The sequence below is a fragment of the Triticum aestivum genome, chromosome 4A (genome assembly GCF_018294505.1).
Source record: "Triticum aestivum cultivar Chinese Spring chromosome 4A, IWGSC CS RefSeq v2.1, whole genome shotgun sequence".
Lineage (NCBI taxonomy): Eukaryota > Viridiplantae > Streptophyta > Magnoliopsida > Poales > Poaceae > Triticum > Triticum aestivum.
In genome coordinates, this window is record NC_057803.1 from 163,619,702 (window position 1) to 163,634,543 (window position 14,842).

A 14,842-nucleotide genomic window follows, 5' to 3' on the forward strand; every position below is an offset into this window, starting at 1 on the left:
GCAACCGCCGCGGGGGTGGGCGCAAGCAGCAGCAGCCGGCGCACGGGGGGCTCCTCGTCAGCAGCAGGCCACCCCTCCGTGGACCTACGGCACCAACCCATGGACGGGTGCCGTCCACGCGTACTCGATGCTGGTCCCCCGGCCTCCCGCCCCGGGCATCCTTGGGCCCCGCCCGGCGAGCCACCAAGCGTACCTCGCGGCGCCCGGCGACGCCCCCTACTCGGCCCTCCCTGCATCGTCGGTCTCGGGCGATTATGGCGCCGCCCCAGCGCCACCTTATGGCGGGTTCTACCTGCCCCAGGTGCCGCCACCGTGGGATCCCGCCCTCCTCACCGCCCTGCACTCGGCTCCGTCACCTAGCAACTATGGTGGCAGCGGTGACTGGTACATGGACTCGGGCACCACTGCTCATATGACATCTCATCCCGGTAACCTCACGTCTTCTACTCCCGTTCATACTCCCACTCGCATCACCGTTGGTAACGGTTCCTCCTTACCCATTACACATGTTGGTCATATGTCATTTCCCTCTACTTCCACTCCGATTAACATGTCTAATGTTCTTGTCTCTCCTGACATAGGTACAAACCTTGTATCTGTTTGTCGCCTTGCTCGTGAGAATCCTATTACTGTCGAATTTGATGATGTTGGCTTTTCTATGAAGGACGCCCGTACACGGATGGTACTCCACCGATGTGATAGCCCCGACGAGCTCTACCCGGTGCATCCCTCCGCCACCACCGCCACCCGTCCAGCCGCCCTCGCCGCTAGTGTCGACCTTTGGCACGCTCATCTCGGTCATCCCAGCTCCACAGTTTTACATCAGATTCTTCAAAGTTTTTCATTCTCATGTAATAAGGTTGACAACCACACTTGTGAGGCATGCCGTCTCGGCAAGCACGTTCGACTTCCCTTTAGCAAGTCTACCAACATTTCCACTTTTCTGTTTCAGTTATTGCATAGTGATGTTTGGACGTCCCCGGTTGCAAGCAACACAGGCTATCTATACTATTTGGTGATATTGGATGATTTTTCACATTACGTGTGCACTTTTCCTCTTCGTCGCAAGTCCGGCGCTCTCGTCACACTCACCGCCTTTTATTCCTATGTCACCACACAGTTCGTTCGTCCTATCCTTGCCCTACAAACTGACAACGGAAAAGAGTTTGACAACGTAGCCGTCCGTAACCTCCTCGCTTCTCACGACACCATCTTTCGTCTCACTTGTCCCTACACGTCCCAGCAAAATGGCCGCGCCGAGCGTGTCATTCGCACTCTTAATGACTGCGTCCGCATGTTGCTCTTCCATTCTAACGTGCCTCCTCGGTCCTGGCCGAATGCTCTCGCCACCGCCAGTCTCCTCCTTAACATCCGCCCGTGCGGCACTCGCTAGAACTACGCTCCTCACCAGCTCCTCTTCGGTGCGGCTCCATCTTATGTTGGTCTCCGCATCTTCGGGTGTCTGTGTTATCCTAGCACCGCGTCCACCACTCCTCACAAACTCGCTCCCCGGTCGGTTCCTTGCATCTTCCTCGGTTACCCTCCCAACACCAAAGGTTGCCGGTGCTATGATCCAGTGTCCCACCGCGTTTATACATCGCGGCACGTGTACTTTGATGAGCTGGTGTTCCCTTTTCAGCAGGTACCATCCCTCCCCGCGCAGACTTCGGCGCCTCCCGCGGCTCGGCTCGCCCCTGCCACCACCTACAGCGGGCCACCCCCTTCGCCGAGCAGCGCCCCAGCCCCGGTCCCGCTAGCGCTCCCTGCGCCCTCAGGTCCGGCCGCCCCCTCCCGCGGCGTCTCGAGTGTGGCCGCCTCCTCAGGCGCCCCCGCCGCCGCGGCCTCTGGCGCCCCCGTCTCCGGCTCGGCCCCGCGAGGCGATGCCGCAGACCCCTCGACGTCCACAGAGACCGGCTCGACCTCCTCATCGCCGGTCTTTGCCGGCGGTGGCTGCACCCCTCACCAGTGTGGTCACTCGGGCTCGGACTTGGACGTTTCGTCCTAGCACGTGCTACACCTCCGACGAGTACGCATGCGCCGCGTCTACCTCGGCCCCGTCCCCGCTGCCTACCTCTGCTCGCGCAACCCTTCGGGATCCGAACTGGCTTGCTGCGATGCGTGAGGAGTTCGACGCTCTGCAGCGCAACCATACGTGGCAGCTTGTCCCGCGGCCTCCCCGTGCCAATGTTATCACTGGCAAGTGGGTTTTCCGCCACAAGACTCGCCCCGGCGGTTCCCTCGGGCGCTACAAGGCGCGATGGGTGGTGCGTGGTTTTCGACAGCGCGCCGGTATGGACTTCACCGACACCTTCGCCCCGGTTGTAAACCCGGGCACGATTCACGCTATGCTCCAACTGGTTGTCTCTCACGCCTGGCCGGTTCACCAGCTCGACGTGTCCAATGCCTTCTTGCATGGTCACCTCGACGAGCAGGTGTTCTGTCAGCAGCCCACTGGTTTCGTCGACGCCACCCATCCGGACCACGTGTGCTTGCTCTCCCGCTCTCTTTACGGGTTGAAGCAGGCACCTTGGGCCTGGTACCAGCGGATCACGGCCTTCCTTCAGCAGCAGGGGTTCCGGTCCACACGGTCCGATGCCTCCCTGTTCGTTTATCACCAGGGCGCCGCTACTGCATACCTTCTCCTGTACGTCGACGATATCATCCTGACTGCGTCCTCGCCAGCGCTACATCAGCAGATCACCGCTCGCCTTGGCACCGAGTTCGCCCTCAAGGACTTGGGGGCTCTCCATTACTTCCTCGGCATTGAGGTCGTTCGCCGTGCCACTGGCTTCATTCTGCATCAGCAGAAGTACGCCTACGAGCTTCTAGAGCGAGCCGGCATGCTTAATTGCAAGCATGCTTCCACGCCTGTCGATACAAAGGCTAAGGTGTCCACCGTCGAGGGCTCTCCGGCGTCCGACGCTCCCTTCTACCGCTCCATCGTCGGTGCTCTTCAGTACCTCACACTGACGCGGCCGGATATCCAGTATGTTGTTCAGCAGGTGTGCCTTCACATGCATGCCCCTCGTGACACCCACTGGGCTCTGGTGAAACGTATCCCATGGGTCTCACCCTGACGGCATCCCCCGACACCAGCCTTGTCGCCTACTCCGACACCGACTGGGTTGGGTGTCCCGACACTCGACGCTCCACTTCCGGCTTCTGTGTATACCTCGGGCCCTCTCTGATTTCGTGGTCGTTTAAACGACAACCCACTGTCTCACGATCGAACGCCGAGGCCGAGTACAAGGCTGTGGCCAACGCCGCCGCGGAGTGCTCCTAGCTACGACAGCTCCTTCAGGAGTTGCTATGTGAGGTTCCCAAGGCCACGCTTGTCTACTGCGACAACGTCTCCGCGGTCTACCTCGCTGCCAACCCTGTTCAACACCGTCATCACTGCCAGACGAAGCATATTGAGCTCGACATCCACTTCGTTCAGGAGCATGTCGCACTTGGTCGTGTTCGAGTTTTGCATGTGCCCACCAATCAGCAGTTCGCCGATGTTATGACGAAGGGACTACCTACCTCGACTTTCGAGGGCTTTCGGTCCAATCTTTGCGTCACCGGCGACGCTTCGACTGCCGGGGGGGGGGGGGTGTTGAACATGTATGTACGTATGTAGGTCTGGGTTTTGTATGCCGCACCTGCAGTGTGTCTCTCCCTCTGTATTTACGTGTATCTTGGGAGAGAAGACACCGGTCGCACCCCTTGTACCTATATATGTGCCTAGTGCACGATCAATGAGAATATCGATGCACACAATTCCTTCTACAGTATTAAATAGGTATATGGAAAATGAGAAAAGCTCAAGTCACATGAGATTCAGAATACTGAATTTGGGTTAGATAAGTAAAAGTCATACCATGCCCCAGAAGCCAGGATTATAAATACCGACACCTCCTGGTGGGCAGACATCATTTCCACTAGATTCACAAAGTACTTCCATCCGAAGTGCGATTGGATTAGTTGCAAAACAGGATGAGCGGTCGGTTGCAACAATAATGTTCAATTCATCTCCAATTATCAACCATGGGTCAATGTTTGAAGGAGTATTAGGACCACCAGCTTCAAAACCTGCAACTTAAATTGTTAGAGATTTGCACATAAAACAGAACCAACATAAGGGAACCACACAAATGTAGGACAGAATGTTTAGCTCATTATCTACTTCTAATTGCATGTCCTCTAAACAACTCTTCACCACATACAAGAATTATGTATAAATGATTAGTCGCCGCTAATACCTAATGTTGTAACAGAGCTGTAATTAACAGAATGAGACAAACAATTAGTCAGTAGCTTCTCATTAAACAATTTACAGTTACAAAAGAGATCAGTAGCAGTTAATTCGAGCAAAGAGCATTATGACCCTGCAGTAATTTCCCTGGAAACTAATTATAAGTGAAAATTTTGAACTATGCCAGGTAATACGCCAAGAAGTGCCAAAATGACGAGCACGACAAACCAAAGTGCATGTATATCTTTGACACCTCAGATATCAGATCACATTACCTCTATTATTTACAAGTTCGGCCCACAACCCACCAGCCCCGGCATGGTTAATCTCCTACAAGTAAAACCAATAATAAGCAACAATCCTCAACCAAGTACAAAAACTAAATAACCTCTAACACTATATTACAAGGTTCGGCTGCATGAATTCTTTTAGAGGAATAAGCAGCCAACAGGTTTGCTGGCTAGTCTCACCACAAATAAATTGTCCCTCAGTTGCAGAAAACAGTCATGGGTAATCACTAGTTGAAATCCTGAATATTTGTTGCAATTCTACAGCTCGTGAATTCTACACGCAATCATACAAATATGTTATGCGGGCTGCAGTTGGCTATACGTAGCCATCTAACACAGAGTTTGTTGAGTTGGCCAAGTAAATAGTCCAACGTTGTCAAAGCATGGTGTTGATAGGGTATGAGAACGAATTTACTAGTACATGTGGCTCATATAACTACTCAAAATCAATGTATGAATCAACAGTTAAAAATTAACCTGACCTCGAAAAAGATGCCAAACATATTCTCAGGAATCATCTGAGTATTCTGAGGTGAAGCATTCACACTCAACTGTGCTGTTTGACCCGCTGCTGACCGAACAAAAAATATCTGATACATGGCACAAACAAGACCCAGCACCCAGAACAACCTGCCATCCAAAGACCTTCTTGGGACGGCCATTGCGACCTGTCACAACTGAAACCAAAGCAGTAACTGATTGATCGTTCTGCGCAAATACATATACTGCAACCCCAGAAACATAGAGCATCAAAGTTACAATGGACAGGGAAGAAGCAAGAATATGAAACATTAACTAAGTCAGGGCAGTAATGTAGGAGTAGAAGTGAAGCCAAGAGAAGACCAGAATACAAGTTAGCACCAACAGATTGCGACAGGGGTATTGTATTTTGCAGTTTACTTTGCAGGGCTGCACTTCATCGCGGACAAGCAACAATTCTCTTGCCATCCATCAAAGCAATACACATAATGTATACTGAATTAATTACTGTATATGTCCTGAGGAAAAAAATCCTCGTAATTGAAACATTTACTTTTAAGGAATCAATTGAAATGTTTTGGCCCGAATTAAGTTGCGCTAGAGGCCATCCTGAACACTCTTTCCGAAACCAACTTTTTTTAGGGAACTTTATGAAAACAAATTGCTACAAATATACAAGGCATAGTGTACCAAAACGAAAACTGTGACAATAACCTATGAATTGGGGAATAGTCATCAAATATTTCACTTGGCACTATAGTGTACTATTGTTCGGCCGACATGAGAAGCTGTCAGACTTGCAGAGCATACAACAAGGCTTGAAGTAAGTAATGCATGCAGGAACCGGCTTAAAAGGGACAAAGAAACAGAGGTCTCTCGGCCCCCGCGTCGCTTGACCGGGCGACTCGGGCGGCGGCTAGGGTTCCCGAGCGCCGCCTCCCCCACCCCTCCTCTCCCTCCTCGTCGCCACCTGAGGTGGTCGCCGGGCAAGCCCGCGCGGCCGCCAGTGACGGTGGCGGCGAGGCCCTCGTCGCTCCTGCAGCGGAGGATCTGGATCCCAGGGGCGGCGGCCCCTGCCGGCGTGGCGGCGCCGTTCTTGCCCTGAACGGCGCTCGCGGAGGGCTCTGGCCGGCGTCCTCGACTGCGGGGGCGGTGGGGCGTCGGCGGCCGGTGGCTACAGCGTGGAGGCCTCCTCTTCCTCGCCAGATCTGGAGGTTTGCCGTCCCCAATTCACTCCCTCCCCCTCTGCGCTTGGTTTCCCGCGGCTGGTCGCTGGATCCGGTGGAGTTTGGGGCTGGTGTTGCAGATCGGGACCGGGGGAAACCCCTGGCCGACTGGTTCGGCCCGGCATCGACGTCGGCCTTGGGCGACGTTTCTTTCTTGGAGGCGATGTCGTAGTCTCCTTCTCCCCACCTCCGTTCCCTCTCCCGGGTGAAAACCCAAAATCCGGCAGGATTGGGCAGCGGCGGCGCCGTGTGTGTCGTTCCCTCCATGGAGGCGTTGTCTAGGGAGTGTGGTTTCGGGCGTAGGGCTGCTGAAGGTGGGGTTTTTGGCCGGCAGCAGGTGCAGTGCCTCTCGCTGTCCCGCTGTCCGCCTCTCTGTTGTTGCTCGGCGGCTTTCCTGCAGCCTTTAGACGTTCTTGGCGCGTGATGGTGTGGCCGGCTTGGTGTTTGTCCCAGCGGCATTCCTCCTGTGTCTTTGGCGCCTGAGGGTTGCGGTCATCGGTTTATGCTAGTAGTGCCCTACCTCTTGTAACTAGCTCTCCGATGTGTTGTAAGTTCAGAGTGCCCCCTTGTATCTTTTGGGCTTTCCTTGTTTTCTTGTTTGCTTGGAGATGTTCTAGCGTAGGTGGTGGTCGTCATTTGGCGTCATGGTGGCGTTGATGGCGGAGGAGCCTGCCAAGGTTGGCACCTCAATCTGCTTGGAGATGGACCAGTGGAAGATGATGGAGACGACACTTGTGAGTGCGTCAGACCGGTTTATGCCCCAGACCCGGTATGTGGCTAGGCTGGGGATTCCGGCTTTTGATGTTAGGATTAGGTGAGTGGTCTGGGTAGTGGCCCAGCTAGCACCCCTTCATCATATGGATAGGAGTAGCGGCATATGTTGCCTAGATGGTGGATTCAGGCTTATTGTTGTAACACTTTGTAAGGTCCTCGAGAATAATCAATAAAGTGGCCGTATGCATCTACCAGATGCAGAGGCCGGGGGTCATCCTCCTTTTCTTAAAAAAAACAGACAGTACAGTAAGGGGGCATTTCCGCAAAATAGCAACAAAAGCGTGCCACATACACATAGACTGCTTAGAGCAAACATTTCACAGTAAAATTGTAGTGCTGTATAAGTCAAGCAAGTTGGCAACCAAGCAAGTGAACCATCTGCTGATCCCCATCCTAAACATAGACGAACCATTGGCCAACCAAAGCCTAAGCTCTAAACGGTCGAAAGCATCGCAACATTCGCGCAGTAAAGCTAACCACAAAAATAGAGGGTGCGCAAGAAAATCGATCGAGCTGAGACCTTTTCGGGGATTGCGGAAGCTCGCCAATGCCGGATTTGGGGAGGAAGCGGGGCCGGAGGGCGGCATTTCTAGGTCTCCGCCCCCGCATCGACGAGTCGACGTCGCTGTCGAGAGCAGGCGGCCGCGGAGGCGGCGGCCCCGTCGGATCGCAATCGTGTGGACGGGCGCGGAGGTATCGGTTGCGTTGCTTGCGAAGCTAGGCAAGTCGTTGGTCTTGCGTCGAGCTTATCGCGGTGAACAGGTCAAGTGGGACCAGACTTCGAGAGCATTATCCGGCTGATTGATTTATATTTTTAGTTACGCGCTCAGGTGGTGTTTGATTCTCTAGTCTACGTACTTTTTCTAATTCCAACTAAAAAGTCCCTAATCCTTAAAAAGTTCTTTCCTGTTTGTTTTCAGACTAAAAAGTTCTTAGTCCCTTTCTAGAGGTTATTAAATGATCATGTTGCCTCTAGTATATAAAAAAACAATAATCAAACAACACCATGGGGTGGCGGGCCAATGGGTGCATAGAAGGGCAAATTTGATAATTTTGACCTTGGGATGAAATCAATTAACGGAATGAACTGCCCGTGAAACTATTTCACAGCATTGACCTTTTTGTGTAGCGCCCGCCAGGGATGGAAAGTGGTAGCGGATAATCCGAAATATCCGATATTCGTATTCGAGAAAATGTCTATTCGTATCCGAAACATCCGCATCCGAACCAAAATGAAAATGAAAATTGTCCGTATCCGAATTTATTAAACAAATACAAAATAAAATATGGTAGGAGATTTTGACACAAATATGGATATGGAAGTGGATATATCCGTATCCGAATAAGATTATGGGAGGTATTTTTTAAAATTCTAGGCCCAATATTCCAATTATTCAAAATAAAAGCCAAATAAGTGATCAAATTTTACTCTTTATATGATTAAACTTATAAATTATTATGGATTACAATAGTATTTATTCATAAACCTATTTATCGTTGACTTATTGTATGTCATAAGTTGATTATTTCAGGTTACATGGCTATCAACTAATTTACTTAAGCAACATATTGATATAATTCGTATCCGTTCTGAATCAAGAAAATATCCGATACGTATCCGTATTCGAATAATATCCGAGCCGCATCTGTATCCGAGAACATCCGTATTCGGATTCGTATTCGTTTTGAAAATATGAAAATGGAAGTGGTAAGAGCACTATCCGATCCGCATCCGATCCGTTTCCACCCCTAGCGCCCGCCACGACGGCGCCACACCCTACGGTGCAACGCCTAGCTCGGGGGCGTTGCACTCCAGTCCACTGTGGCAGCCCCTGGGCCCGCACCCAGTAGTGCAGCGCCTCCGTGCTAGGCGCCACACATGTAATGTGCAGCGCCTAGCGTTCGGGCGCTGCACTGTGACTTAGATGCCAGTCGCTCGCTCCCCCCTCCCCCCACCCCACCCCACCCCATTCGTTCAGTTGCAAAAGAAGCAGCGGCGCCGGCGGCTTCCTCCTCTCCCCCTCTCAATCCCCTCTCCCAAATCCTTCAGATCCAACGATTTGGTCCGTGCATTTCTTCACCAATCCATCCTAGAAGGTACTCTCCTCCGATCCCCTTCTTTCTATCCATAGAAAATATGATATTTTGAAGATTTGGGGAATCCTTGTTTGATTAGATTACATTTGAATCTTGCATGTATTAGAACTTTGCATGTATTACAACCCTTGTTTGTTTGATTTGTGGAACCCTAGTTTAGTGTATGGAAGAGTTATTTGTATGAAGAAGGCATAGTTTATGGAAAAGTTATTTGTATGAAGTAGGCCTAGTTATTTGTGGAACCCTAGTTTATTAGTTTTGTTTGATTTGATATGGTTGGATACATAGATTGGTATGGTTGCATCTAGTAGGCGTACTTTAGTTTATTTGTATTCAAAAGATAATCGTGTTGACAAAAAAGTTTTCTTTCAAAATTGTTAGAATGGTTTGGCTTCTCGATGATCACTGGGACAAACAACACCGGCCGTACGCTATGGCGGTGGAGCAGCGGGTAATAATGAAAGTGGCCTGTTTTATGAATTTCGTATTTATTTCAAACACAAATGCCCCATATGTAATGTTATGAATTGTTTGTTTGTAGGAGCTTGCACCTTTGAAGCTTCATTCTCACGGGGTCATCCTTGGGTGGATGCTCTATGATGAGTGATACACACCGTATGTAAGGGAGACAGGACTTCTCCCTTTCATTCATATGGTCAGACGGTCGACGCCACCCAACAATGCTCCAGCACTCACCGTGCTTATTGATCATTGGCGGCCGGAGACACATAGTTTCCATCTTCGGACCGGGGAGATGATCGTGACGCTCCAGGATATTGCTATGATCACCGGTCTTCCTATCGATGGGAATTCTCTATGTATGAGCACCGATTCCGATGGGTGGCGCACGCAGATGCATGCCCTTATCGGTATGGTTCCTCCGGAGCCTCCGGAACCAGCAGCAAAAGACAAGAAGAAGGAAAGAGTCGCAGCCGGTGCTACTTTCACGTGGATTACTGAGCACTTTGGTACTTGCCCACCGGAAGCTCATGAGGACACGGTCAAGACATATGCTCGTGTCTACATGTGGTACGTGATATCCAGGACTATGTTTGCTGATGGCACATGCAAGAATGCTCCATGGATGTGGCTGAAGGCGTTAACCGTCTTCGATAGCAATTGGAGTTGGGGTTCGGCGACACTGGCTTACTTGTATAGACAGGTATGAAGTTGTTTCCTTTTCACTTCATTGCTACATTATGAATGCGATCTTGCTCTTAATTGAACCATGTTCTCTTTTATGTGCAGTTGGACGAAGCCTGTTGTAGGTCATCTGGAGGTATTGGTGGTTGTTTGCTCGCACTTTCCATATGGAGCTGGGAGCGTTTGCCGGTTGGACATCCGAGGACCGTGAAGTACGATGATTGGGACGACAAAGGCGACCTACTACGGCGACCCACTTGGGCTTACAAGTGGGATGTGTTAAATGAGACGACAGATGATCCCTCGGTCATGTACAAGTTGTACCAGAGCGAGCTTGACGTGATCACGCCTGAGCAGGTGAATTGACATTGCATAAGTGATTATGATGCTTCTATTGCAAGTCGATATCAATTTTGCATTATATCACATTTTGCAGGTGATATGGGAGTCGTATGGAACAGGAGACAGTTTTGGTAACCCTTTAGAGTTCAAGCTGAATCCGATGTGCACTATGGATAGGGATCTCTGGCGTATGCGGTGCCCACTCATATGCAACTGGGCGGTTGAGCTTCACCTCCCACGTCGAGTGCACCGTCAGTTTGGTTTGTTCCAAGCACATCTGCCGGAGTGGGAGGACACGGACAAGTTGCTACACGCGTAAGATATAATTAACCTTGAGCACTTAGCAGCTTCTCGGTGGTTTTGATGCTACTAATATTATGTTTCTAACTTGCAGGTTGGATAGGAAAAGACAGCGGAAGATTAAGGATTGAGACAAGCATCACAAAAAGTATGTCGTACAGTTTGCGCTTAGTGTGGAGCAAGCTAGGGCTGGAAAAGGAGTCCAGCTTCGTGAGCACTGCCCTGTAGCGTTCAACAACTATCTCACATGGTTTCTTGCAAGTAATCGTGTGGAGGTATGCAAGCTGGCGTATGCTGAGGAGATTTTGGAAGAACCCATTGTTTTTGATGAGGTAGCCCAGCACCAATACAACGCATTAGTCAGGAAAGGCAACTCAGTGATCCCTTCAGCTTCACTGATGAACTTTGTGGTATTTTCCCTCTTTGCTTTTCATTCACACTATTCACATCTTCGCTTGCCTAACACGTTAATACTGAAGGAAATATGCCCTAGAGGCAATAATAAAGTTATTATTTATTTCCTTATAATCATGATAAATGTTTATTATTCATGCTAGAATTGTATTTACCGGAAACATAATACATGTGTGAATACATAGACAAACAGAGTGTCACTAGTATGCCTCTACTTGACTAGCTCGTTAATCAAAGATGGTTAAGTTTCCTAACCATGAACAATGAGTTGTTATTTGATTAACGAGGTCACATCATTAGTAGAATGATCTGATTGACATGACCCATTCCATTAGCTTAGCACCCGATCGTTTAGTATGTTGCTATTGCTTTCTTCATGACTTATACATGTTCCTATGACTATGAGATTATGCAACTCCCGTTTACCGGAGGAACACTTTGGGTACTACCAAACGTCACAACGTAACTGGGTGATTATAAAGGAGTACTACAGGTGTCTCCAATGGTCTATGTTGGGTTGGCGTATTTCGAGATTAGGATTTGTCACTCCGATTGTCGGAGAGGTATCTCTGGGCCCTCTCGGTAATACACATCACATAAGCCTTGCAAGCATTACAACTAATATGTTAGTTGTGAGATGATGTATTACGGAACGAGTAAAGAGACTTGCCGGTAACGAGATTGAACTAGGTATTGGATACCGACGATCGAATCTCGGGCAAGTAACATACCGATGACAAAGGGAACGACGTATGTTGTTATGCGGTCTGACCGATAAAGATCTTCGTAGAATATGTAGGAGCCAATATGGGCATCCAGGTCCCGCTATTGGTTATTGACCAGAGACATGTCTCGGTCATGTCTACATTGTTCTCGAACCCGTAGGGTCCGCACGCTTAAGGTTACGATGACAGTTATATTATGAGTTTATGCAACTCCCGTTTACCGGAGGAACACTTTGGGTACTACCAAACGTCACAACGTAAATGGGTGATTATAAAGGAGTACTACAGGTGTCTCCAATGGTCGATGTTGGGTTGGCGTATTTCGAGATTAGGATTTGTCACTCCGATTGTCGGAGAGGTATCTCTGGGCCCTCTCGGTAATACACATCACATAAGCCTTGCAAGCATTACAACTAATATGTTAGTTGTGAGATGATGTATTACGGAACGAGTAAAGAGACTTGCCAGTAACGAGATTGAACTAGGTATTGGATACCGACAATCGAATCTCGGGCAAGTAACATACCGATGACAAAGGGAACAACGTATGTTGTTATGCGGTCTGACCGATAAAGATCTTCGTAGAATATGTAGGAGCCAATATGGGCATCCAGGTCCCGCTATTGGTTATTGACCGGAGACGTGTCTCGGTCATGTCTACATTGTTCTCGAACCCGTAGGGTCCGCACGCTTAAGGTTACGATGACAGTTATATTATGAGTTTATGCATTTTGATGTACCGAAGGTTGTTCGGAGTCCCGGATGTGATCATGGACATGACGAGGAGTCTCGAAATGGTCGAGACATAAAGATTGATATATTGGAAGTCTATGTTTGGACATCGGAAGTGTTCCGGGTGAAATCGGGATTTTACCGGGTTACCGGGAGGTTACCGGAACCCCCCGGGAGCCATATGGGCCATCATGGGCCTTAGTGGAAAGGAGAAAGGGGCAGCCCAAGGGGGCTGCACGCCTCCCCCCTTCCCCTAGTCCTATTAGGACTAGGAGAGGTGGCCGGCCACCCCTCTCCCTCTTTCCCCCTTGGGAATCCTAGTTGGAATAGGATTGGAGGGGAGTCCTACTCCCGGTAGGAGTAGGACTCCTCCTGCGCCACCTCCTCCTGGCCGGCGCCTCCTCCCCCCTTGGCTCCTTTATATACGGAGGCAGGGGCACCTCTAAACACACAAGTTGACACAAGTTGATCCACGTGATCGATTCCTTAGCCGTGTGCGGTGCCCCCTGCCACCATATTCCTCGATAATACTGTAGCGGAGTTTAGGCGAAGCCCTGCTGCTGTAGTTCATCAAGATCGTCACCACGCCGTCGTGCTGACGAAACTCTTCCCCGACACTTTGCTGGATCGGAGTCCGGGGATCGTCATCGAGCTGAACGTGTGCTCGAACTCGGAGGTGCCGTAGTTTCGGTGCTTGATCGGTTGGTTCGTGAAGACGTACGACTACTTCCTCTACGTCGTGTCATTGCTTCCGCAGTCGGTCTACGTTGGGTACGTAGACAACACTCTCCTCTCGTTGCTATGCATCACATGATCCTGTGTGCGCGTAGGAAATTTTTTGAAATTACTACGAAACCCAACAAATACCATTTCTGTTCATAGCGTGCCCAGATCAAGAAAGCAGCTGATGAGACCGAGACTATTCTTGAAACAACCCCGGCTGGCAAAAGCGATGGAGAAGGTGCACTTCAAGCATTCATCAAGGTTCACATCTCCTTCAAACTAGCACTTAACATGTGTTGCTACGTTCGATGTCTCATTCACTTGTACATGTTGCAGCGCCAGGGCCAAAAGTTAAGGCGGCTATCAAACCTTTTCGGTTGTCGTGACCCCGAATATGTATCACCAGAACGGTCTAGGTCGGCGACACCATCAGATCCCGCTTCGGGGTAGAGCCATGGTGATCATTTGAAGGATGGGGATGTGGGTGTGGTCACCCAAGAGGTATAGCATGAGCATATATATCCAATTGTTGATGCATTGCTAACTATATCCTCACACACGGTCTTTCCATATCTTTTGTTGATGCATAGGTTGCTGATGATATGACCTTGGGGACGTACCAGGTTAGGTCTACATACAGGTTAAAGCCTAGGACGGGAATCAACAAGTACACACCTGAAGACTTCACCCAAATAGGCAAAATGACGGTCGGCACCTCGCGGATGGCGGCTTTGGATGACTATTTGGATGACGATGTCGATGACGTGGAGGAACCGGAGCCGGAGCGGGAGCGTGTTCCTCTTCCTAGGAAGGTGAAGAAGTTAGCCAGCAAGAGGGGGGAGCAGCCAAAAAGCGCTCAAGGAACTAGCTCTATTTGTAACTAGCTCTTTTTAGGAACCAGCCATCATCCTCTATTTGTAATGTCGGTGAACTTGGAGTTGTTATGTCGGTGAACTTGGAGTTGTTATTTCGTTGAACTTGATCCTCTTTGTATGTCTTAGTTATGTTGAACTTGGAGTGGTTGTCTTAGCAATGTTGAACTTGATCCTCTATGTTGCACTTGTTGCCTTAATAATGTTCAACTGTGACTGAAATGTGAACTTAAAGTTTCTGACTGCTTATTCTAGGAAATGTTGCAATGTACCTGAAAATGACCAAGTTTGCAAGCTACAGCCGCTGCAGCGCCTAGCTTGGAGGCGTCACACTGTACAGTGCAACGCCTAGCTCTAGGGCGTTGCACTGTACAGTGTGACACCTCCACGCTAGGCGCTGCAGCGGCTGTAGGTTACAAACAAAGTACTTGCTCCCTGCTTAGCTCAGCCCAGGGGTGCAACGCCTCAGGGCTAGGCGCTGCACTAT

General features: G+C 49.9%; 1 protein-coding gene across 2 annotated transcripts in view; it reads right to left on the minus strand.

Annotated features, from left to right (window-relative positions):
* The window catches only part of LOC123085717 (alpha-L-arabinofuranosidase 1), a 14,375-nt gene extending 6,642 nt beyond the window's left edge, over window positions 1–7,733 (minus strand). Inside the window, exons 1-4 of one of the 2 annotated variants that reach the window (XM_044507411.1) lie at window positions 7,528–7,733; window positions 5,010–5,204; window positions 4,513–4,567; window positions 3,863–4,074 (exon numbers count right to left, since the gene is read on the minus strand). In XM_044507411.1, the coding sequence (XP_044363346.1) occupies window positions 3,863–4,074; window positions 4,513–4,567; window positions 5,010–5,189 (447 nt within the window). In that variant the 5' untranslated portion in view covers window positions 5,190–5,204; window positions 7,528–7,733. The remainder of the gene's footprint in view (window positions 1–3,862; window positions 4,075–4,512; window positions 4,568–5,009; window positions 5,205–7,527) is intronic. The other variant, XM_044507412.1, reaches the window with a different exon arrangement.
* Between the last annotated feature and the right edge of the window lie 7,109 nt (window positions 7,734–14,842).